Here is a 23,563-nt window from a genome sequence, read left to right on the forward strand (position 1 = left end):
TATGCAGGGTAGAGATAATGGGGGGAAAGTAGACAAGAAATAGTAGAAGAGTAAAGGAAACTTTGGATTGGGGAGCATCTGTTCCGGGACGAGCGATTCCCCTGTTGACGTCAGCTTGTAATAAAGAGAAATTTTGTTCTGAAGGTAAACTCCGTACTCCGTTTGAATTCTTTCCGTCTGCACCACCCCTCCCCTCCCCTGCCCGGCACTACCTGTCCGTCACCTTACACCCCTCCTCAGTCCACCACTCACCTCAGGCTCCTGTCTTACCCCTCCCCCTCTCCTCTTTATACCGGCCATCTTGCCTCTCTGCTCTCAGTCCTGATGCAGGGTTTAGACCCGAAACATCGACAATTCCTTTCCTCTCACAGATGCTGCTCGACCCGCTGAGTTCCTCCAGCAGATTGTTTGTTGCCCTAGATCCCAGCATCTGTAATTCTTGTACTTCTATGGAAAGAGATCGCTGGGCGCGAGTTGCAGACTCAAATCCATCAAGGAGTGTTTACCCTGTGGGTGGTTTACCATAACGTTGACACTTAATCCACAGCATCCCTCTTTCTCTAACTGTCTCTGCTTTATTTTTCGTGCCAATCGGCTGTCCCAGGAATGTGTTTACACCCTTTCCCACGGCGCTCACATTCGTGGAGTCACTGTGGCTCTCAGGAAGGAATGACAACACCACTCAGCATGAGAGACCACTCGCTGTAGCGAGCATCCTCACACCTGTAACTGCAAAGCCTGAGGTGTAATTTTGGTGAACATTGGCAAGTTTGGCAGCCACGTCACACGTACGTAGGTACAGACAACACACCATATAAATTATACATTACAAAACAAACTACAAAATAAGACATTACTGTAAAAACAAATGTATTCAGAGGCAAGTCCACGGTAGTGCGAGAGGTGGTCCATTGCTGAGGTGGGGTTAGGGTTGTGCAGGTCGGTTCAAGAACTTGATGGTAGCTGTTCCTGAACCTGGTGGTGTGGGACCTCAGGCTTCTGTATCCTCTGCCCGACGGCATCAGCGGGAAGAGGGTATGGTCCAGATGGTGGGGATCCTTGATGGTAGATGCCGTCTACCTGAGGCAGCACCTCCTGTAGACGCGTCAATGGTGCGGAGGGCTGTGCCCGCCTGGTCCGCCATGGAGTGCTTCCCTGACGGTCGGGTTGTGCATTGGGACACGGCTGTCGTTCGGGACCCGCAGAGCTGCAGACTATCCAGAGGGAGTGCAGAACTGTCGGAGGAGCCGGCCAAGCCATCACATCGACTCTCTCCAACCGCATTATTTCGTGTCCTTCCCGCAGCGTGGCGATACGTTGCAAACTGCTCTCTTCAGATCTACTCATTACCATTACTATAATCATTCTACACTTTTAAAATTACACTTTACTCTGTACTGTTACTGTTTTTACCTGCACTACATCAATGCACTCTGTACTAACTCAATGTAACTGCACTGTGTAATGAATTGACCTGTACGATCGGTTTGCAAGACAAGTTTTTCACTGAACCTCGGTACAAGTGACAATAATAAACCAACAGCAGCCCACAGCCACCTGTCTCCCCGTCCCAGCCTCGGACGGTCCCGGTGAGCCCCCGGCCGTGGGATCTTGCTGTGCAGCAACACAAGGGCTGCCCGCTCAGACGTGACAGAGCCGGCGAAGCCACCGCGGAGGGAGGCTGCCAGCGCCGCCCGAGTCCGGGGCTCCTGGGGCGGAGCAGCCCGGCCCGGCCCGGGACAACATCTCCCCTCCCAACCCCACCCCCGGACCCGGACCTAATCTCTCGGGCCGGAGGTTTCCATGAACCGGGTTCAATGAGACACCGACGGAGGACCGGTTTCAGCGACGGACGCGCTTCCGGGCATCAGTTTCCATGGCGGCGGCGGCTGGTGAGTGACCCCCGTCCTTGGGAGGGGAGCGGGGGGGGAGAGAGGGAGGGAGGAGAGGGAGGGAGGAGAGGGAGGGTGGAGAGGGAGGGAGGGGGGGAGGGAGGGAGGGAGGGTAGGGAGGGTAGGGAGGGAGGGAGGGAGGAGAGGGAGGAGAGGGAGGGAGGGAGGGAGGAGAGGGAGGGAGGGAGGGAGGAGAGGGAGGAGAGGGAGGGAGGGAGGGAGGAGAGGGGAGGGAGGGAGGGAGGGAGGAGAGGGGAGGGAGGGAGGGAGGAGAGGGGAGAGGGAGTAAGGGGGAGAGAGGGTCGGTGTGGGAGGGAGGGGGGAGAAGGTCGGGGTTGGGGGGTAATGGGGGGGTGAGAGGGTCCGGGGGAGGGTGGGAGAGGGGAGGAGGGAGGGGAGGGGGGAGGAGAGGGAGGGAGGGGAGGGGGGAGGAGAGGGAGGGAGGGGAGGGGGGAGGAGAGGGAGGGGGGAGGATAGGGGGGAGGGGAGGGGGAGGGGGGAGGGGGAGGGGAGGGAGAGGAGGAGGGGGGGAGGAGGGGGGGAGGAGAGGGGGAGGGGAGGGAGAGGAGGAGGGGAGAGGAGGAGGGGAGGGGGGGGGGGAGGGGGGAGGGAGGGGAGGGAGGGGGGAGGAGGGGAGGGAGGGGGGGAGAGGGGAGGGGGGGAGAGGGGAGGGGAGGGGGGAGAGGGGAGGGGGGGAGAGGAGGGAGGGGGGAGGGAGGGGTGGAGGGGGGTGAGGGGGAGGGGGGTGGGGGAGGGGAGAGGGTCAGTGGGAGGGGGAGGGGGTCGGGGAGAGGATTGGGGAGGGGGGAAGAGGGGGAGGGGAGACAGGGCCGGGGAGAGGGAGTAAGGGGGAGAGAGGGTCGGTGTGGGAGGGAGGGGGGAGAGGGTCGGGGTTGGGGGGTAATGGGGGGGTGAGAGGGTCCGGGGGAGGGTGGGAGAAGATCGGGGGGGGGTGTGGGGGGAATGAGTCAGGGGAGAGGTTCGTGGGGAAGGGGGGTCGGGGGAAAGGTGGGGAGGGGTGAGAAGGTCTGGGGGTGAGGGTCAGGGGGTAAGAGGGTTGGGGAGAGAGAGGAGAGGGGAAGGTGGTACGATGAGGATGAATGGAGAGCAGTGAGAGGAGTTAGAGGAGAGGGTCAAGGGGGTTAGGAGGAGGGGTGAGATGTGGAGGGGGAAGGGGAGGAGAGGAGTGAGGAGGCAGCAGATTTGCAGGAGGAGGTGAAAATGGAGAGGAGGGAGTGAGTGGAGGAGTTGGGTGATGAAGGAGCCAACCTTTCACCCTCAGCCCCCTGTATTTGTGGTTAAGTATCTGTAGTTGGGAAAATGCTTGAACAGAGTTAAACTGCTTAGAAGCAGGTCCTTCGGCCCACTTCTTCCATGCTGACCAAGGTGTCTTCCTCAGCTAGTCCCATTTGCCCGTGTTTGGCCCATATCCCTCTAAACCTTCCCTATCCATGTACCTGTCCAAATGTCTTTTAAATGTTGTAGTTGTACCTGGGTCTACTGTATCCTCTGGCAGCATGTTCCATACATGTACTGCCATCTCTGTGAAAACTTGCCTCTTGGGTTCCTGTTAAGATGTTTATTTATTAGTCGCATGTGCATCGAAACACACAGTGAAATGCATCTTTTGTGTAGAGTGTTCTGGGGGCAGCCCGCAAGTGTCGCCACGCTTCCGGCGCCAACATAGCACGCCCACAACTTCCGAACCCATATGTCTTTGGAATGTGGGAGGAGACCGGAGCACCCGGAGGAAACCCACACAGTCATGGGGAGAATGTACAAACTCCCTACAGACGGCAGCCAGAATTGAACCTGGGTCGCTGGTGCTGTAATAGCATTACACTAACTGCTACACTACTGTCCTGCCTGCCTGCACCCTTCCAGCTTAATGACATCCTTCCTGTAGCAAGGTGATCAGAACTGCACACAGTTTTCCAAGTACAGTCTCATCAACATCTACAGCTGTAACACAGCATCCCAACTCTTATACTCAGTGCCCTGACTGATGAAGGCAAGCATGCCAAACACCACCTTCACCACCCTGTCTACCTGTGTCTCAACTTTCACAGAGCTATATACCTGTACCCGTAGATTCCTCTGTTCACAACATTTTCCTGGCCCTTAGCATTTTCTGTGCAAGTCCTGCACTGGTTTAACTTACCACTTACAGTCATGGAGCAACACACCACGGATACAGGCCCTTCGGCCCAACCAGTCCATGCCGACCACAGTGCTCACCCGGTTAGTCCCAATTTCCTGCGTTTGGCCCATATCCCTCCAATCCCCCTCCCTCCATGTACCGATCCAAGTGCTTCTTAAATGACACTGTTGTACCTGCCTCACCCACTTCCTCTGGCATTTTGTTTCAGAAACTCACCACCCTCTGCGTGAAGAAGTTGCCCTTCAGGTTCTTTTTTAAATCTTTCCCTTCTCACCCTAAATCTATGCCCCCTGGTTTTGGACTCCCCTACCCTGGGGAAAAGATTGTTGCTGTCACCTTATCTCGGTCTCTCATAATTTTAAACACTTCTACAAGGTCGTCCCTCATTCTCCTACGTTCCAAGGAATAAAGACCCAGCCTGGCCAACCTCTCCCTGTAACTCAGGCCCTCAGGTCCTGACAACATCCTCGTAAATCTTCTCTTCGGTCTTTCCAGTTTAACCACATCTTTCCTATAACAGGGCGACCAAAACTGTGCACAGTGTTCCAGCACATCCAAGTTAAGTTCCATTTGCCTTTCTTTGGTCCACTTCCCAAGTTGGTCTAGATCCCCTTGTTTAAACTTAGATAATCCTCTTCACTGTCCACTACACCTCCAATTTTGGTGTTGTCCACAAACTTACTAACTACGTTAAGAACTTTGTCATCCATATCATTAATATAGATGACAAATAACAATGGACCCACCACTGATCCCTGCAACACACCACTGGTCACAGGTCTCCAATCTGAAAAACAACCCTCCGCCACCATTACTATAAATTACAAAAATAAATAAATAGTGCAATAAAAGGGAATAACAAGGCAGCGTTCATGGACCATTCAGAAATCTGATGGTAGAGGGGGAGAAGCTGTTCCTGAATCGTTGAGTGTGGGTCTTCAGGCTCCTGTATCTCCTCCCCGATGGTAGTAACGAGAAGAGGGCATGTCCCGGGTGCTGTCGCCTTCTTGAGGCACCGCCTCTTGTAGATGTTCTCGATGGCGGGGAGGGTTGTGCCTGTGATGGAGCTGGCTGAGTCTACAACCCTCTGCAGCCTCTCGTGGTCCTGTGCATTGGAGCCTCCATACCAGGCGGTGACGCAACCAGTCAGAATGCTCTCCACCGTACATCTATACAAATTCGTAAGAGTCTTTGGTGACATACCAAATTGCCACAAACTCTTAACGAAGTAGAGCAGCTGGCGTGCCTTCTTCATGATTGCATCAATGTGTTGGGCCTGGGATAGATCCTCTGAGATGTTGACACCCAGGAACTTGAAGCTGCTCACCCTTTCCACCGCTGACCTCTCAATGAGGACTGCAGTGTGTTCTCCCGACTTTCCCTTCCTGAAGTCAACAATCAACTTCTTGGTCTCGCTGATGTTGAATGTGAGGTTATTGTTTTCTGGTACCTTACCCGTGGCTAAGGAAGATACAAACATCTGTGCCAGGGCCCCGACAGTTTCTTCCCTGGCTATCTTGGGATATACTCAGTCAGGCAATGGGGATTTGTCCACTTTGATATGTTTTAAGACCGCCAACAACTCTTTTTATAAAATGGATATGTTCTAAAACAGTACTATTCATATCCCTTAATCTTTAATGAAATGTCTTGATATCACATCCATTTTGCACTTCAACACATTCCCGAACCAATGTTGGGCAAACAAGTTGCTAGTTCCCCATTTTGTTTTCTCTTCCACCATTTTTTAAACGAGGGGGGTCATATTTGTTCCCCTGCAATTCGTAGGAATCATTCCAGAACACAGAATGTGTTTGATGTGGCACACTGCCCTCACCAAGTGAAGCTCCACACCATTTATGGGTACCTCCATCAAAACTCTGGCATGTCGATAGTAAATTTGTTTTTTATTGTCACATGTACCGAGGTACAGTGATGTCTTGCATACCGTCCATACAGATTAATTCATTACAACAGTGCATTGGGGTAGTACAAGGGAAAACAATAACAGAATGCAGAATAAAGTGTTACGTTTTACAGAGAAAGTGCAGGCAGACAATAAGGTGCAAGTTCACATCGAGGTAGATTGTGAGGTCAAGAGTCCATCTTATCGTACTACAGACAGTTCAACCGTCTTATAACAGTGAGAGATAAACTGTCCTTCATCCTGGTGGTACGTGCTTTCAGGCTTTTGTATCTTCTGCTCCATGGGAGAAGAGAGAGTGTCTGGGGTGGTTGGGGTCTTTGATTGTGTTGGCTGCTTTACTGAGGCAGCGAGAAATGTAGACAGAGTCCATGAAGGGGAGATTATCTTGTCCTTGGGATTTATCAGTTTACAGGGTCATTCACTTCTCGTGAAGTTTTTTTGAACTGATACTAATTTCTTTGGTGGTAGGAAGCAGGGAGTGTCGAGGGAGGTAGTGATGGTGGGGGATACAGGGTCGGATGGGAAAACAAATGTGGGGTCCTGAGCCCCTAGGATCTCTTCCTTGGATGCCTAGGGGTGGGCGTATCCCTGGGTCTGAGGGAGGCTTTTCCAGGGGGGCTGTTGGTCTGGATGGACCCCCCATACTTTATCATTTTGCTGCCCCTGTAATGGGGGAAGATTTGGTGGGTGATGCTTCCCTGCTGGGGAAGGGTGGCTCTCCCCAATGCCCCTTGGGGTGGGGCCATTTCCACCCCCTTCACCCCAAGGGCGAAGCTGTCCTGAGGTCCTGTACAAGTCACGAGTGGGAGTTCATACTGATGTCTACTGCTGTCCTGTGGGTGGGCTGGGCCTCTGGGATTGTGCCATTTCCTGCAGTCCCATCGGTGGGAGGTCCTGTCTGCTGAGGTTGTGCCAGGGATGGTGTTGGGTTGTGGCTCTGGGGGCGTGGGAGGGGTTGGTGTCCTGTGCCTGCACTCTCAGGCCCCCTTCCTCAAAGTGCAGTTGACTGTCAGATGCACGAGTCCATGTGTGCACCGGTGCAATGAAAAACTTACTTGCAGCAGCATCACAGGCACATCAAATAAGCAACATTCACAAGAAAAACATAAATTTACCATAAATTATACACAATTTTTACAAGAAAGAATACAATTAGAACAAAATTGTAGTGCAAAGTGGTCACAGTGTTGCTATACTGAGGCAGTGATTAGGGCTGTGCCGATTGGTTCAGGAACTGAATGGTTGAAGGGAAGTAGCTGTTCCTGAACCTGGTGGTGTAGGACTTCAGGCTTCTGTACCTCCTGCCCGAGGGTAGCTGTGAGAAGGTGGCATGGCCCAGACGGTGGGGATCTGTGATAGATGTTGCCTCACTCCATGGTGGGCAGCCGTTGGAGAATTTCAGGGGCAAGGCTCAGGCCTTGAAGTTAGCAACACAGCAAGACTTGCTGCCCCTGAAATTTAGAGGTTTCAGGGCATTTAACAGAAGTGCTTCCAATGGGGATGGGCTTGGCAGAATCAGTGGAGAAAGAAAACCTTGCTGAGCTTGACTCTGGTCCGGCATTGTACAAGTGCAGAGAGAAACTGGGATTCCAAAACTATGTGGCACAGGCCGTGAGGAGACTGAAGGGCTTGAGGAACGAGGTTGGGTAGATGGAGTTTGGGTACAGAGAGGCTGTAGTCCAGCTGGATATTGCTGAGAGCCATGCCATCTTCTCGCAGCTCCCATCGGGCAGGAGGTACAGAAGCCTGAAGTCCCACACCACCAGGTTCAGGAACAGCTACTTCCCTTCAACCATTCAGCACAACCCTAATCACTACAGTTTAGCAACACTAGACCATTTTGATCACTGCACTAAAATGGACTTCATTTTTCTTTTGTTCTAAATGTATTCTTTCTTGTAAGAAAAAGTGTTTAATTTATGTTTTTCTTGTGAATGCTGCTTATCTGATGCTATGTGCCTGTGATGCTGCTGCAAGTAAGTTTTTTATTGCACCTGTGCACACATGGACTTTGAAAGACTGAACAGCCTCTTCCTACCTGAGTTTATCCATCAATTTCTGGACCACATTCTCCAAGTTTTATGTTAAGCATGCGACTGTGTTAAACTCTTCTGTAGGTGAAGATGCAGAAACCTGGCCGACACTCAAAGTCGTTACTGCAGCTCACACTGGCGGTGATCAAACCTGATGCGGTGGCACACCCGCTGATCCTGCAGGTAGGGGACTTCGATTTACTGCATTGACCCTCATGTCCATGCAGTGGGCCTGCTGTTTAGCTAACGGAAGGAGAAGAAGAATCGTAGTGTAGTGGCTAAGATACTGGACAGACAGCCAGAGTTCTGGGCGACTGATCTAGAGACAGGACTTCAAATCCCAACTTGGCAGCTGGGGAATTTAAATTCAAATAATTAAATAAATTTTGGTGGGGGGTGGGGAAACACCCTCAGTAACAGCGACCAAGACTGTTGTGTAACGCCAACCTGGTTGACTAATGTCCTTCAAGGAAGGAAGCATGCCTTCCTTACCTTGTTTGGCTTGTATGTAACTCTAGACCACTTAACTGCCACCTCATTCCTGGGGGAGTTGGGGATGGACCATAAATACGAGCTTGCCAGTGGCATCTGTATCCTGTTAACAAGTAAGTTTAAAAAAAAATTGTTAGAGCATGGAATGAGGCCATATGGCCCTTTGAGCCCATACTGGCTCTCTGCAAGCACAATCCTGTCAGTCTGTTCCTTGTAGCCCCATACATTTTTTCCTTTCATGTATCTCTCTGGCATCTTTTTGAAGACGACTGAATCTGCTTGCACTGCCCCTTCCAGTGAATTCTAGATCATGGACAATCAAGCACCTAAAATCTATGTCCCCTGGTTCTTGACCCTTTCACCAACTGGAACTCTGGCTGCGCAGGTTGACTCGGTGGTTAAGAAGGCATATGGTGTATTGTCTTTCATCAATCGGGGAATTGAATTTAGGAGCCGAGAGGTATTGTTGCAGCTATATAGGACCCCGGTCAGACCCCACTTGGAGTACTGTGCTCAGTTCTGGTTGCCTCACTACAGGAAAGATGTGGAAGCCATAGAGAGGGTGCAGAGGAGATTTACAAGGATGTTGCCTGGATTGGGGAGCATGCCTTATGAAAGCAGGTTGAGTGAACGGCCTTTTCTCCTTGGAGCGACGGAGGATGAGGGGGGACCTGATAGATGTGTATAAGATGATGAGAGGCATTGATCGTGTGGATAGTCAGAGGCTTTTCCCCAGGGCTGAAATGGTGGCCACAAGAGGACACAGGTTTAAGGTGCTGGGGAGCAGGTACAGAGGAGATGTCAGGGGTAAGTTTTTTACTCAGTGGTGAGTGTGTGGAATGGGTTGCCGGCAACGGTGGTGGAGGCAGATATGATAGGGTCTTTTTAAGAGATTTTTGGATAGGTACATGGAGCTTAGAAAAATAAGAGGGCTATGGGTAAGCCTAGCAATTTCTGAGGTAGGGACATGTTCGGCACAGCTTTGTGGGCCGAAGGGCCTGTACGTTGCTGTAGGTTTTCTATGTTTCCATGGAATAGTCTCTGTTTCCTCTGCCTAGTTCTTTTATGATATTGAACACTTCTCTCAAAGCAGCTCTTATCCACAAGCAACACAACCCCAGCTTCTCCAGTCTGATCATGTAACCGAGGTGCCTCATTGCTGGGACTTTTCTACTTGTTTTTTCCTGCATCTCTAAGGCCCTCCTTGTGATGCTGTACCCAGAATGTACTCAATAGTTGAGGATGAATCGTGGTTTACATGGCTTCAATGGTTCTGGGACCTCTGCTTTTCGTGATTTTTATTAATAACTTGGATGAGAGGGTAGAAAGATGGGTTGGCAAGTTTGCAGATGACACAAAGGTTGGTGGTGTTGTGGATAGTGTAGAGGATTGTCAAAGATTGCAGAGCTGGGCTGAGAAGTGGCAGATGGAGTTCAATCCGGAGAAGTGTGAGGCAGTACACTTTGGAAGGACAAATTCCAAGGCAGAGTACAAAGTTAATGGCAGGATTCTTGGTAGTGTGGAGGAGCAGAGGGATCTGGGGGTCCATATCCACAGATCCCTGAATGTTTCCTCACAGGTGGATAGGGTAGTTAAGAAAGCTTATGGGATGTTAGCTTTCATAAGTCGAGGGATCGAGTTTAAGAGCCGCGAGGTAATGATGCAGCTCTATAAAATTCAGGTTGAACCACACTTAGAGTACTGTGTCCAGTTCTGGTCGCCTCATTACAGGAAGGATGAGGAAGTGTTGGAAAGGGTGCAGAGGAGATTTACCAGGATGCTGCCTGGTTTAGAGAGGATGCATTATGAGGAGAGACTAAGGGAGCTAGGGCTTTAATCTTTGGACAGAAGGAGGATGAGAGGAGACATGATAGAGGTATACAAAATATTAAGAGAAATAGATAGAGTGGACAGCCAGCACCTCTTTCCCAGGGCACCAATGCTCAATACAAGAGGGCATGGCTTTAAAGTAATGGGTGGGAAGTTCAAGGGAGATATGAGAGGGAGGATTTTTACCCAGAGAGTGGTTGGGGCATGGAATGTGCTGCTGGGGGCGGTGGTGGCGGCAGGTACATTGGTCAAATTCAAGACATTAGTAGATAGGCATATGGTAGCATAGTGGTTAGCTAAATGCTTTACAGCGCCAGCGACCCAGGTTCAAATCTGGCCACTGTCTGTAAGGAGTTTGTACATTCTCCCCGTCTCTGTGTGGGTTTCCTCTGGGTGCTCCGGTTTCCTCCCACATTCCAAAGACATACGGGTTAGGAAGTTGTGGACATGCTATGTTGGCGCCAGAAGCGTGGCGACACTTGCGGGCTGCCCCCCAAAATCACTACGCAAAAGATGTATTTCACTGTGTGTTTCGATGTACATGTGACTAATAAAGATCTTATGATATGTGGGCGGAAGGGATGAGATAGTCTTAGGCGAGTTTTAAAGGTCAGCTCAACATGGTGAGCCGAAGGGCCTGTATCGTGCTGTACTGTTCTATGTTCTAATGTGCCTCCAGCGTGAAGCCTTGAAGTTCAGAGGCCTAAATTTATTTATCATTTTATTTCACTTGGGACATTCCAAATGCTTAATGGCCAATGCAGTAGGTTCCCCAAAATTAACATACCCAGCTACTGAAGGTGGCCTGAAATCATCGTCATTAGCCATCTGGATTAAATTCATTGCAAACCTATAACTATGCTGTGTTGCTTTCATGAGGAATAGTTGTAGTTTGCTACAAGTTAACCCCCATGAGGTACTGGTTACAGGAGCAGGCGTAAGAAAGAAAAGTACGAGTAGGCCGCCAGTCCCTCCTGCTGACTGTGCTTTTCCATGTGATCAAGGTGTGGTTACATCTTGAGTGCCCAGGGTCACCTGATCTGTGTGTTGTGGGTCTACTGTAGGCAATTAGCTTGGTTTATTACTGTCACTCGTACCGAGGTACAGTGATGTCCTCTATATTGACGATTTGGATGAAAATATAGTTAGTAAGTTTGTGGATGACACCAAAATTAGTGGTGTAGTGGACGGTGAAGAGGGTTATCTAAATCTACAAGGGGATCTAGACCAACTTGTGACATGGGCCAGAGAACGGCAAATGGAATTTAACTCGGATAATTGCAAGGTGTTGCACTTTGTTAAACCATGGCAGGACTTGCACGGTAATGGCAGGGCCCTGCAGAGTGTTGTAGAACAGAGGGACCTAGCGGTAAACGAACATATTTCCCTGAAAGTGGAGACACAGGTAGACAGGGTGAAGAAGGCGCAATGAGTTACATTCCAGGGATAACTTGACTTATATAATTAAAGGATCAGAGAAGGAAGAAGCGAGCAGCTGTCACCTCAAGTAGGGAAACAACCTTCAAACTGGAGTTAGTCATGCAGGGGTGAAATCTGAAACTTCATTTCCACACACAGGGGAATGGGAATCTACAACTTTCACTCTCAGACATGTCCACTGGGGCTCTGTGTACACAGCAAGCTTCCCCAGCCAGCAACGTGATAATGGCAAATCATCTGTTTCGTTATGGTTGTTCAAAACCCCTTGGCAAACTCTCATAAAATGTTGCCTCTGGATATTTTATGCCCACTGCCAGGGCAAAAGGGGAGTTGATTTAACATCTCTGAAGGCCATCACTTCCAGCAGTATTCTGCACAGGGAGTATCAGGATCGTTTGTTAATGGCGGTTGAGAAAATATGGAGAGAGTCTTATCTCCTGGTGTGGTGACTGAATGGACAATGTTGGCTCTTGCAAAGAACAGTGCTCAGCTTAAAGTGTGAGAGTGGAAAAGGTTTCTAAAAACAACCTTTCTGGAATTTTCACTGAAGCTGTCAAAAACTAAAGTTCAACTCTCCAAGAAGATTTATTTTCACACTCTATTGGGTTTTTGAGTTAGAAATTAACCAGAGCTCAAATATTTTACTAAATAGTTGGTTTATTGGCATTAATGCTCTCTGGTTTACAGATTAATATGAACTATGCTTCAAAAGCCTTTCACCTTGCTGTAAGCTTTTTGATCCTTGCAACTTCTAGAACACAGTGTGAAATAGCCACATTTGGCAATCCTGTACTAATAATTAGAGAAGCCTGCCACAGACACAAGCCCAACCAGATGGCCCTCAGACCTTTACCCTTAGCTTCCCAAATGTAAGTAATTTTTGTAAACAGCACCTCGCCTGGTCTAAGCAACTAGGCCTTCAAATTTCAATTGTTAAACTATTCCTTCCCAACACAATTCTCTCCTAAAAAGGAACCTGGTTGTCTGGTCCATTCCTTTGGCCTTCCTTAAAAGCTGAAATTCAATTTCAGATTGATAAGTCTAAAATATTTCAGAATTCCAATGTGGCCTTTGCTCTCTAAAGCCACATTATAGAGTATAAGAGTTGGGACATCATGTTGCAGTCGTACAAAACATTGGTTAGACCGCACTTCGATCATTGTGTACAGTTCTGGTCGCTACACAACAGGAAGCATAGAGAGAGTGCAGAAGGGTTCACCAGGGTGTTGCCTGGAATGGAGGCTGCGGTTGGAAGGAGAGATTGGAAAGGCTGGGTTTATTCTCACTGGTACATCGGAGACTGAGGGGTGATCTTATGGAAGTTCATAAAATTATAACGGTGTAGGTAGGGTAGATAGAGTCTTTTTCCAAGGGCGGGGGGAGTCTAAAACTAGAAGGCACAGGTTTAAGGTGAGGGGGGAGAAATTTAAAGGAGATTTGAGGGATAAGTGTTTTGCACAGGGTAGTGAATACCCTGGCACGAGATGCCAGAGGAAGTGGCTGAGGCAGGTACAATTACAACATTTAAAAGTTATTTGGACAGGTACATGGATAGGAAAGGCGCTGAGGGATATGAACCTAAAGTAGGCAGGTGGGGTTAGCATAGGGAGGCATGGACGAGGTGGGCCGAAGGGCCTGTTCTGTGCTGTACGATTCAATGAATCACACTGAGGCGGAAAGGTTCAAGGTGCAAGGTCGGGTTGCACAGGCTGGGCTGATACACCTGTGGAAGTAGAAGACCAATTGAACGTTGTGGGGTCGTTAGAAAGAAAACCATTTCCTCTGGTAGAAAATTCTGAGCATTCGGTCTTTCAAGAGAGCCGGGCTGAGGAGGAGTGAAATCAGGGAGCCCTTCGGTCGTGGGGAGCTGGAGATCTCTCCCCTTCAGGTCGTGGGTCTGTGGACAGTGGGAGCTTTCAAAACTGAGACCAATAGATTTGTTAATGGCTGTGGAATAAAGATGGATTTACATGATGGATGAGGACAGGCGAACACCCTCCCCTGCACACGTTGCACATCATCCTGGCTGGGAAATGTGGGCGATTCCTTCACCCTGACTGGGTCTAAATCCTGGAACTCTCCCTAACAGCCGGGGGAGCAACTTCGCCAGAAGGACTGCAGCGCTTCAAGAAAACAGCTCTCACCTCCTCAGCCATCGTGTAAATCCATCTTTTTTCCACAGCCATTAACAAATCTATTGGTCTCAGTTTTGAAAGCTCCCACTGTCCACAGACCCATGACCTGAAGGGGAGAGATCTCCAGCTCCCCAGGACCGAAGTGCTCCCTGATTTCACTCCTCCTCAGCCCGGCTCTTATGGTTTTCTTTCTAACGACCCAACATTCAATTGGTCTTCTACTTCCACAGGAAGACTTGCCCAGAAACTCAAGCCTCTTGTTCCTATTCAGGGCAGGGTTGCTGAATGAGCAATAAATGCTGGACTTGCCATTTATACCCACGTCTTAAAATGAGAACAAAATGCACCTTTGTGGAGCAGCTTGAGGACCGGATGATCCACGTTTGTCAGATGAGTGTTGAGGTTGAAGTGCAGTTGTGAAATCTTGCGGGGAGCTCAGCACTGGCCCATTGGCTGCAGTACTGAGGAGTACCAGCTGGTGACGCCACTGAGCCACTGCAGCCCCACAGGCAGTCCCTGTTTAGGACTGGATAAGATAAGCTATTTTTATTAGTCACATGTACATCAAAACACACAGTGAAATGCGTCTTTTGCGTAGAGTGTTCTGGGGGCAGCCCGCAAGTGTCGCCATGCTTCCGGCGCCAACATAGCACGCCCACAACTTCCTAACCCGTACGTCTTTGGAATGTGGGAGGAAACCGGAGCACCCGGAGGAAAGCCATCGTTACTCACGTATCCCACAGCCCTTCTGCACTGGGGTGGTGAAGGGCGGTACAGCACAGGAACAGCCCTTTGGCCCACAATATCTGTGCTAACCATGATACCAGATTAAACACATCCCATTTTTCTGCATGTGATCCATATCCCTCCAATCCCTGCGTGGTCGTGTGCCTGTCTAAATGCTTCTTAAGCACTGCTATCATATCTGTTTCCATCACCACCCCTGGAAGTACGTTCCAGGCACCTAGCACTCTGTTTAAAAAAAACTTACCCTGCACATCTCCTTTAACCCTCCCCCCTCACTTTAAAGCGATGCCCCCTCGTACTTGGCATTTCCACCATGGGCAAAAGACTGACTGTCTACCCTATCTCTGCCTCTCATAACCTTGTAAACTTCTGTCAAATCTCTCCTCAGCCTCCGATGCTCCAGAGGAAGCCACCCAAGTTTGCCTCCAATCCAGGCAGCATCCTAGTGAACCTCTTCTGCACCCTCTCCAAAGCCTCTGCATCCTTCCTGTAATGTGGGGACCAGAACTCCAGTGCTTTGTGTGTATAAAGGTCCTCCCTAATTTCACTTGAAGTTGCTATTGTGGTCTTCCCCCACCAGAGGAAATCTATCTCCTCTATCAGCCCTTATTAATCATCTTAAAACATCCAACTTAAGTCACCCCTTAATCTTCCATCTATGCCTTTTTTGAAAAGTAATATTGAACAGGATTCCTCCAGCTAAAAGGGTTTTAAGTATTTCTAAATAATTCCTCAGCTCCTCGGTGTTGGCAGAAAGCTGGAGCTGGAAGGGGACGGCAGGTGGTGGTCTTGCCCAGATGCTTGTGGCCTCATTCAGTTTGTGGTTCAGTGTGAAGTTGGCAGCTGGTCAGTGTTGCTTCTCTCTGGCCGAGTGTGGATGCCAGGTTGGGAGTAGGTCCTTGGGGCTGAGGATTGCCTCTCCCACCAACACTCATCGTCAGTTTTGCATCCGGGTATTTAGAGTTCCACAGTACAGAAACAGGCCCTTTGGCCCACCACGTCCATGCAGATCTTTTTGCCCATCTAAACTGATCCTTTTTTCCTGCATTAGGACCATATCCATCTGGACCTTGCCTATTAAAGTGTCTGCCTAAATACCTATAAAATGTAGTGATTGCATCTGATTCCACTACCACCTCTGGATGCACGTTCCAGATATCAACCACTGCGTAACAAAAAAACTTTCCCCTCAAATCTGTTTTAGATCTCCTTCCTCTCACCTTAAACCTATGCCGCCTTGTTCATGATACTTCAACCAGGGAAAAAAATTTCTGACAATCTATGCCTCTTATAATTTGACATAGCTCTATCAGGTCACTCCTCGGCCTCCTTCACCCCAGGGGAAAACAAGCCCAGCCTGTCCAGTCTCTCCCCATATCTCCCACATCTCTCCCCACATCCAGGATGTGGAAGCATTGGAAAGGGTGCAGAGGAGATTTACCAGGATGCTGCCTGGATTAGAGAGTATGCATTATGAGGAGACACTAAGGGAGCTAGGGCTTTACTCATTGGAGAGGAGAAGGATGAGAGGAGACATGATAGAGATATACAAAATATTGAGAGAAATAGATAGCCTGTGCCTAAATAAAAGAGTGGACAGCCTGTGCCTCTTTCCCAGGGCACCAATGCTCAATACAAGAGGTCATGGCTTTAAAGTAATGGGTGGGAAGTTCAAGGGAGATATGAGAGGGAGGTTTTTTACCCAGAGGGTGGTTGGGGCATGGAATGCGCTGCCTGGGGTGGTGGTGGAGGCAGGTACATTGGTCAAATTCAAGAGATTGTTAGATAAGCATATGGAGGAATTTAAAATCGAGGGATGTGTGGGAGGAAGGGGTTAGATAGTCTTAGGCGAGGTTTAAAGATCAGCACAACATTGTGGGCCAAAGGGCCTGAATTGTGCTGCACTGTTCTATGATTCTATGATATCTAAAGACCTCCAATTCAGGAACATGCTTGTGTCAAGGAAAATGACAGGCCTGTGGGTCAGGATCCCCTGCACTTGCACTAATGAAGGTCCACTGGGTTTACAACCCAGACATTAACCCTGGGCAGTTTCCCCATGCGGCTTGACCATTATTGCAGAAGGTCACTAGTGAGTGAGCTCGGGCTTTTCTCTTTGGAGAGGAGGAGGATGAGAGGTGACTTGATAGAGGTGTATAAGATGATGAGAGGCATAGACCGACTGGACGGTCAGAGACTTTTTCCCAGGGCGACAATGGCTAACACGAGGGGACACAAGTTTAAGGTGATTGGAGGAAGGTATAAGGGGGATGTCAGGGGTAAGTTTTTTACACAGAGAGTGGTGGGTGCGTGGAACGCACTGCCGGCAGAGGTTGTGGGGGCAGATACATTAGGGACATTTATGAGACTCTTAGACACATGAATGATAGAAAAATGAGGGCTATGTGGGAGGGAAGGGTTAGGTAGATCTTAGAGCAGGATAAAATGTCGTCACGACATCATGGGCTGAAGGGCCTGTACTGTGCTGTTCTAAGTTCTAGTGGCTCGATCTTGTCTGACACTAACTGTTGATCGCAGGCTGTCCATCAGCGGATTCTGGACAATGGCTTCATCATCGTGATGCACAAGTACTTAAAATGGAGCCAGGAGGAGTCTCGAAGGTTTTATGCGGAGCACTCAGGTATGGGGTCAGCTTCCTGCAGATGTTGATGGGTGTGAGCAAGCAATCTGTAACTTCATGATGAAGATAATTGGCTGTTTGTCACTTTTACCAAGATACAGTGAAAAACTTCTGTTTGCGTGCCATCCAGAGATCATTCCATACATCAGTACATCAAGATAGTAAAAAAGAATGCAGAATATAGTGCTGCAGTTACAGAGGAAGTGCAGTGCAGGCAGACAAATAAGGTGCAAGGTCATAATGAGGTAGATTGACAGATCAAGAGTCCATCTTTATCATACAAGAGGTCTGTTCAAGAGTCTTATAACAGCAGAACAAAAGCTGTCCTTGAGCCTGGTGGTTCATGTTCTCAGGCTTTTGTATCTTCTGCCTGATGGGAGGAGGGGAGAAGAGAGAATGTCCGGAGTAGGAGAGGTCCTTGATTATGCTGACTGCTTTACCGAGATAGCAGGAGGTGTAGACAGAGTCCATGGAGGGGAAGCTGGTTTTCATGATAGACTGAGCTGTGTTCACAATTCTCTGTAGTTCCTAATACGATATAATTTTGTGTGCAGAGTGAGAGACGTAGGTTCGTGAGAAATTAGTTTTGAACATAAATCCCATTTTGTACTAAGGAGGAGCATGTTGACTCAGCTGGATTGGAAAAATCTATTAGGACGTTTGCCCATGGATGGACAATGGGAAGCCTATAAATAAAAACAAAATATGGAGTATATCTATATTCCATTGAGAAGGATCCACACAGTTAACTAAGGGAGATGAGGAATATATTGAATTTAAAGAAATGGCTTACAGTGGCCTATTTACAGAGGTAAGCCTGACGATCAGGGGAATTCTCAGAATCAACGACAAATGCATAAACTATCAAAAAAGAGGGAGAAGGTGGATTTTGAGAGTAAATTAACAAGCTATATTAAAGAAAATTGCATTAAATGCTATAACTATTTAAAAAGAGAGAGGGCAGCAAAAGTCAATGCATGTTCCATGGAGAGAATGACAGGAGAAATTATAACAGGGTATGACTGTCCTTGCTGCAGAAGTCACCAGTTTAATTCCCAGGATGGCAGGACTGTTGTATAAGCAGAGATTGCGTCATCTAGGACTTTATTCACTGGAGTTTAGCAGAATGAGGGAGAATGTATGTGACCCTGCTGGGGTTTGACAGGATGGATGCAAAGGGGATGTTTTCCCCGGCTAGAGGGTCAAGAACGAGGGGTCTCAGTCTCCGGGTACGGAGTGAGACATTTGGGACTGAGATGAGAAATTTCTTCACTCAGAGGGTGGAGGACCTGTGGAATGTCCTCTACAGACAGTTGTGGAGGCAAGTCACTGATTATATTTACGGAGGAGACACTGAGATTGGAATGTGCTGTCTCAGGAGTCTCTAAGACGCACAGGATTCCGAGAGAGGTGGACAGGGCAAATGCTAAGAGGCTGTTCCTTTATCTGGAGAGTCCACAACCAGTAGTACAGTCTCAGGATAAAGTGGTACCTATACTACATCAATGCACTCTACCAACTCAGTGTAACTGCACTGTGAGATGAATTGACCTGTACGGTCGGTATGCAAGACAAGTTTTTCACTGTACCTCAGTACAAGTGACAATAATAAAGCAATACCAATACAGCCATTTGGAACTGAGATGAAGAGAAATTGCTTTACGCAGAGGGTTGTGAATCCACTCTGGAGGGCTGTGGATGCTGAGACACCGAGACTGCTGGAAGCTGAGGTGGATGGATCTTCTGTGCACTGGGAGTTGGAGAGTCTGGGGATGGGGTGAGAAAGTGGCTAAGGATCAACCACAATGGCAGAGCAGGCTCCAAGGCCCAGTCACCGCCTCCTGCTAATGTTATATTCCCTTTGGACGCTGTCTAAAATTTGTGCACCAGGGCCCCCCCTGTTGTGGAAGGGAAGGGACATGCAGTTGCATGTCAGAGCACATTTCTCAGGCTTGGGTTGTCCCGAATTGGGCACCAAAGAGCCACAGTCAGTGAAAAGGAAGCTGGTGATGTGTGCACAGCAAGCTGCCAGGAAAACACTGTGGTAATTACCAGACCATCCATGGTTAGTGAAGACTGGTGAGGAGCAGGTTTGTCCCAGAGCTCCAGGAGCATTCTTCTTCTGCTCGTCAAAGAGTGCTGTCTAATCTTTCCTCTCCACCCGAAGGAGCAGATGTGGCCTCAGTTCAATGTCTCTTGCAAAATATGCCCCCTCCACCCCCCCCCCCCCCCCCCCAACAGTGCAGCACTCCCTCGGTAGGATCAGCCAGCTCGTCTCAGAAGCAGAATCTAGTCCCACAAGTTTCCGATTCAACAGACACACTGCCCACTGATCATATTGGGCACGATTGTAGTGCAGATGGGTCACAGTGCCGATGAATTGATGAGTGTTCCTGAGGGCTGCAGATTCCTTTGAGGCCACGTCAGCTTCATCTTGTTCCTGATGTGCTTATTGTACATGCTCTCTATATTCCAGTCAGTTGTCTGTTTCAGTTCAAAGCCAATCCATTGCTTCAGCAGCTCAAAGCCTGCTCCCTGCTTGATGCATTGAATATCCAACACCAGAGCCTTATCCTGGACTCAGCTGCAGCCTGTTCCTTAATTCCAGTCTCCCCTCTCTGGCTTTGGTGCCGGATCAAAGATCCCTGAATGAAGGGCATTAAACACAAGCCTGATGCCGTTTAATGAGATGGTCCAGTACAGGCACAGATGTGTGAAAGGGGTGGGGGTGGGGGGGAGTCAACATGGGAGGTCCTTCCTGAATGGAAGTGTGGACACATCAATGTAATGTGCAGGACCTGAGACCGGACCAACCTCGTCAGAGTGCCGGGCACTCTGGGATCTCTTGAAGTGTCGCACTGAGGGAGGGTCACACTGGGAGGGGGGTTACTGTGGGAGGGTGACACTGTGGGAGGGGTGGTACTGAGGGAGGGTCATACTGGGAAGGGCAGTGCTGAGGGAGGGTCACACTGGGAGGGGCGGTGCTGAGGGAGGACTATGAGCTCATGATCTACCTTGTTGTGACCTTGCACCTTATTGCACTGCACTTCCTCTGTAGCTGTGACACTTTACTCTGCACTGTTACTGTTTTTACCTGTACTACATCAATGCACTCTGTACTAACTCAATGTAACTGCACTGTGTAATGAATTGACCTGTACGACCAGTATGCAAGACAAGTTTTTCACTGTACCTCAGTACAAGTGACAATAATAAACCAATTCCAATCACTGTGGTAGGGGCAGTGCTGAGGAAGCACTGCACTGTGGGAGGTGGGTGCTGAGGCAGCATCACAGTGGAAGGGGCGGTATTGGATACCTGCACAGTTGCTTGTAACACTCTGAGTGTGGTGTGTTGATGAAAAGCCAGTGGGTAGGAACTGCTGCACTACTGAAGAAACACTGCACCTTTGGAAGGGCAGTACTGAGCACGTGCTGGTCCGTCTGATCGCCAGCACTGGACCGTCAGAAGGAACGATGCAGGTGGAGTACTGAGGGAGCCCCACACTCCTAGGGATGCAGTGCCAAGGACGTCCTGAGGCTGTTCTTCAAAACTAGTCCTCTCTCATGGATTTCTGGGCCGTCATGTTACTATTTAAATATAAGTTGACCTTTGTAAATGTCAATGAAAATTAAAAAATAACTGCAGGTGCTGGAAGTCTGAAATAGAAGCAGAAAATGTTCTCGACCCTCAGCAGGTTGAAGTCCTTTTCGAAATGTTAACTCTGTTCCCCTCTTCACAGATCCTGCTGAATATCTCCCACAATTATTTCAGGTTTCCAGTATCTGCAGCATTGTGCTTTTGGAGAGTTCTCTCATTGTCTTGGCCAATTATTTATCCCTTACTTGTGTAAAGCAGACATTTGGTAAATTGGTTTATTATTGTCTCATGTACCGAGGTACAGTGAAAAACTTTGTTTTGCATGCCATCCATACAGATCATTCCATACAACAGTACATTTGCAGATGACACAAAGGTTGGTGGTGGTGTGAATAGTGTAGAGGATTTTCGAAAATTGCAGATGGCATTGATAGGATGCAGAGCTGGGCTGACAAGTGGCAGATGGAGTTCAATCCAGAGAAGTGTGAGCTGGTACACTTTGGAAGGACAAACTCCAAGGCAGAGTACAAGGTAAATGGCAGGATTCTGGGCAGTGTGGAGGAGCAGAGGGATCTGGGGGTCCATATCCACAGATCGCTGAAAGTTGCCTTACAGGTGGATAGGGTAGTTAAGAAAGCTTATGGGATGTTAGCTTTCATAAGTCGAGGGATCGAGTTTAAGAGCCGCGAGGTAATGGTGCAGCTCTACAAAACTCTGGTTAGACCACACTTGAGTACTGTGTCCAGTTCTGGTTGCCTCATTATAGGAAGGATGTGGAAGCGTTGGAGAGGGTGCAGAGGAGATTTACCAGGATGCTGCCTGGTTTAGAGAGTGTGCATTATGAGGAGAGACTAAGGGAGCTAGGGCTTTGGAGAGGAGGAGGATGAGAGGAGACATGATAGAGGTGTACAAAATATTAAGAGGAATAGATAGAGTGGACAGCCAGCGCCTCTTTCCCAGGGCACCAATGCTCAATACAAGAGGGTATGGCTTTAAAGTAATGGGTGGGAAGTTCAAGGGAGATATGAGAGGGAGGTTTTTTACCCAGAGAGTGGTTGTGGCATGGAATGCGCTGCCTGGGGCGGAGGTGGAGGCAGGTCCATTGGTCAAATTCAAGAGATTACTAGATACGCATATGGAGGAATTTAAAATAGAGGGATATGTGGGAGGAAGGGGTTAGATCGTCTTAGGCGAGGTTTAAAGGTCGGCACAACACTGTGGGCCGAAGGGCCTGTATTGTGCTGCACTGTTCTATGTTCTATTAAGCAAGTACAAGAGAAAAATAATAACAATGCAGAATAAAGTGTCACAGTTACAGAGAAAGTGCAGTGCAGGCAGACAATAAGGTGCAAGGGCCGTGACAAGGTAGATTGTGAGGTCAAGAGTTCATCTTTATTGTACAAGAGGTCAGTTGAATAGTCTGATAACAGCGGGTTTGCACTGTTTAGCTGTTGTTCTTTTCAACAGTACAAATGCCTGCACGTTTGAAGATCAGTGAATTGGCTGTTAGGTACTGTGGGATGGCAGTGAGACAGTACCAAGGACATGCATTACTGGAGGTGGTCTTTGAACATCCATTGGTCTTTGAGTAAATGCTGTGATGTTAAAGTTCCCGTTCATTTGGACTTGGTCGCTGATGCAAGGATGTTTTTATGATTTGCTGTTTCCAGACAGATTCTTCTATCAGCGGGTGGTGGAGTTCATGGCCAGGTGGGTTTTATATTCATTGCAAATCTGTATCCCCAGACCTCTGACCACGGTGTGGCACCATCTCCTTTTCCCGGGCACGGACGGAGTTGCCTTTAACCCTGGCATTTCACCTCTGTTCTGCTTGACAGTGGACCCATGAGGGCATACATCCTGGCTCACCACGACGCAGTGACTCACTGGCGGCAGTTGATGGGGCCCACCAGGGTGTTCCGAGCCCGCTACTCTTCTCCGCACTCCATCCGTGGACACTTGGGGTTGACAGACACCAGGAACACCACACATGGCTCAGGTGAGGTGCCCAGTCGTGGGATCCATTGAAACACAGCCTCGCTGGGACTAATTAAGCCGTTCCCAGAGGCTCATCACGCTCTCTTGGGGAAGGCAGCTTCTCCTTCTGTGTATTATCGACACGGGTGTTCCAAGCTCTGGATAACACTGGGCCTTGTGGACAGTTGTGTGCAGCTGCCCCTGTGAGCCCCGTGTGCCCAGCTCACCCAGGCTGTTTATTGACACTGGACTATGGTTTCTCCGCTTCAGACTCGCCTGAATCGGCTGCGAGAGAGATCTCCTTCTTCTTCCCAGAGTTCCTGCAGCGGCGGTGGTGGAACACGGAGGAGGAGCTCTATCGGCAGGGCCACTACTACTACCACCCGGAGCAGCAGGTGCACCTGCTCAGGACACCGCAGCCTCCCCTGGTCCAAGGGCAGGGGCACTGACCGTAAACGGGGGCGGGTGGGGGTCGGGGGGGCTGACCCCAGGGCGGGGTCGGGGTGACGGGTGATGACCCCGGGTCGGGGGTTACAGGAGCTGACCCCCAGGGCGGGGTCGGGGGTTACAGGAGCTGACCCTGGCTGGAGACCCAGGTCAGGGTACTGTGTGCTGTGTCTCTTATGCTCTGGTGACCTGGTTCTTCTGGCCTTGCTGGGTACAGCACTGTGTGTGCCACCCTGACGTG

The 23,563-nt window shown here is 49.3% G+C and overlaps 1 protein-coding gene across 1 annotated transcript; it reads left to right on the forward strand.

The window, feature by feature from the left end:
* The first annotated feature begins 1,771 nt into the window (after window positions 1–1,771).
* Window positions 1,772–23,324, forward strand: nme6 (NME/NM23 nucleoside diphosphate kinase 6). The gene is made up of 6 exons (XM_052012759.1): window positions 1,772–1,892; window positions 8,098–8,196; window positions 17,196–17,298; window positions 22,569–22,608; window positions 22,737–22,897; window positions 23,146–23,324. Exons 1-6 carry the CDS (start codon window positions 1,818–1,820, stop codon window positions 23,322–23,324), a joined length of 657 nt encoding a protein of 218 aa, XP_051868719.1. The 5' UTR covers window positions 1,772–1,817.
* Window positions 23,325–23,563: the final 239 nt, after the last annotated feature.

The sequence above is a fragment of the Pristis pectinata genome, chromosome 3 (assembly GCF_009764475.1).
Source record: "Pristis pectinata isolate sPriPec2 chromosome 3, sPriPec2.1.pri, whole genome shotgun sequence".
NCBI classification, from domain to species: domain Eukaryota; kingdom Metazoa; phylum Chordata; class Chondrichthyes; order Rhinopristiformes; family Pristidae; genus Pristis; species Pristis pectinata.

Bases quoted from the DNA above. Each gene is read 5' to 3' on its own strand.
- nme6 (XM_052012759.1), top strand. From the start codon at position 1,818: ATGAGACACCGACGGAGGACCGGTTTCAGCGACGGACGCGCTTCCGGG. The intron at 1,893-8,097 runs GTGAGTGACCCC...ACTCTTCTGTAG, and splicing joins TTCCATGGCGGCGGCGGCTG to GTGAAGATGCAGAAACCTGG. The intron at 17,299-22,568 runs GTATGGGGTCAG...TGCTGTTTCCAG, and splicing joins GTTTTATGCGGAGCACTCAG to ACAGATTCTTCTATCAGCGG.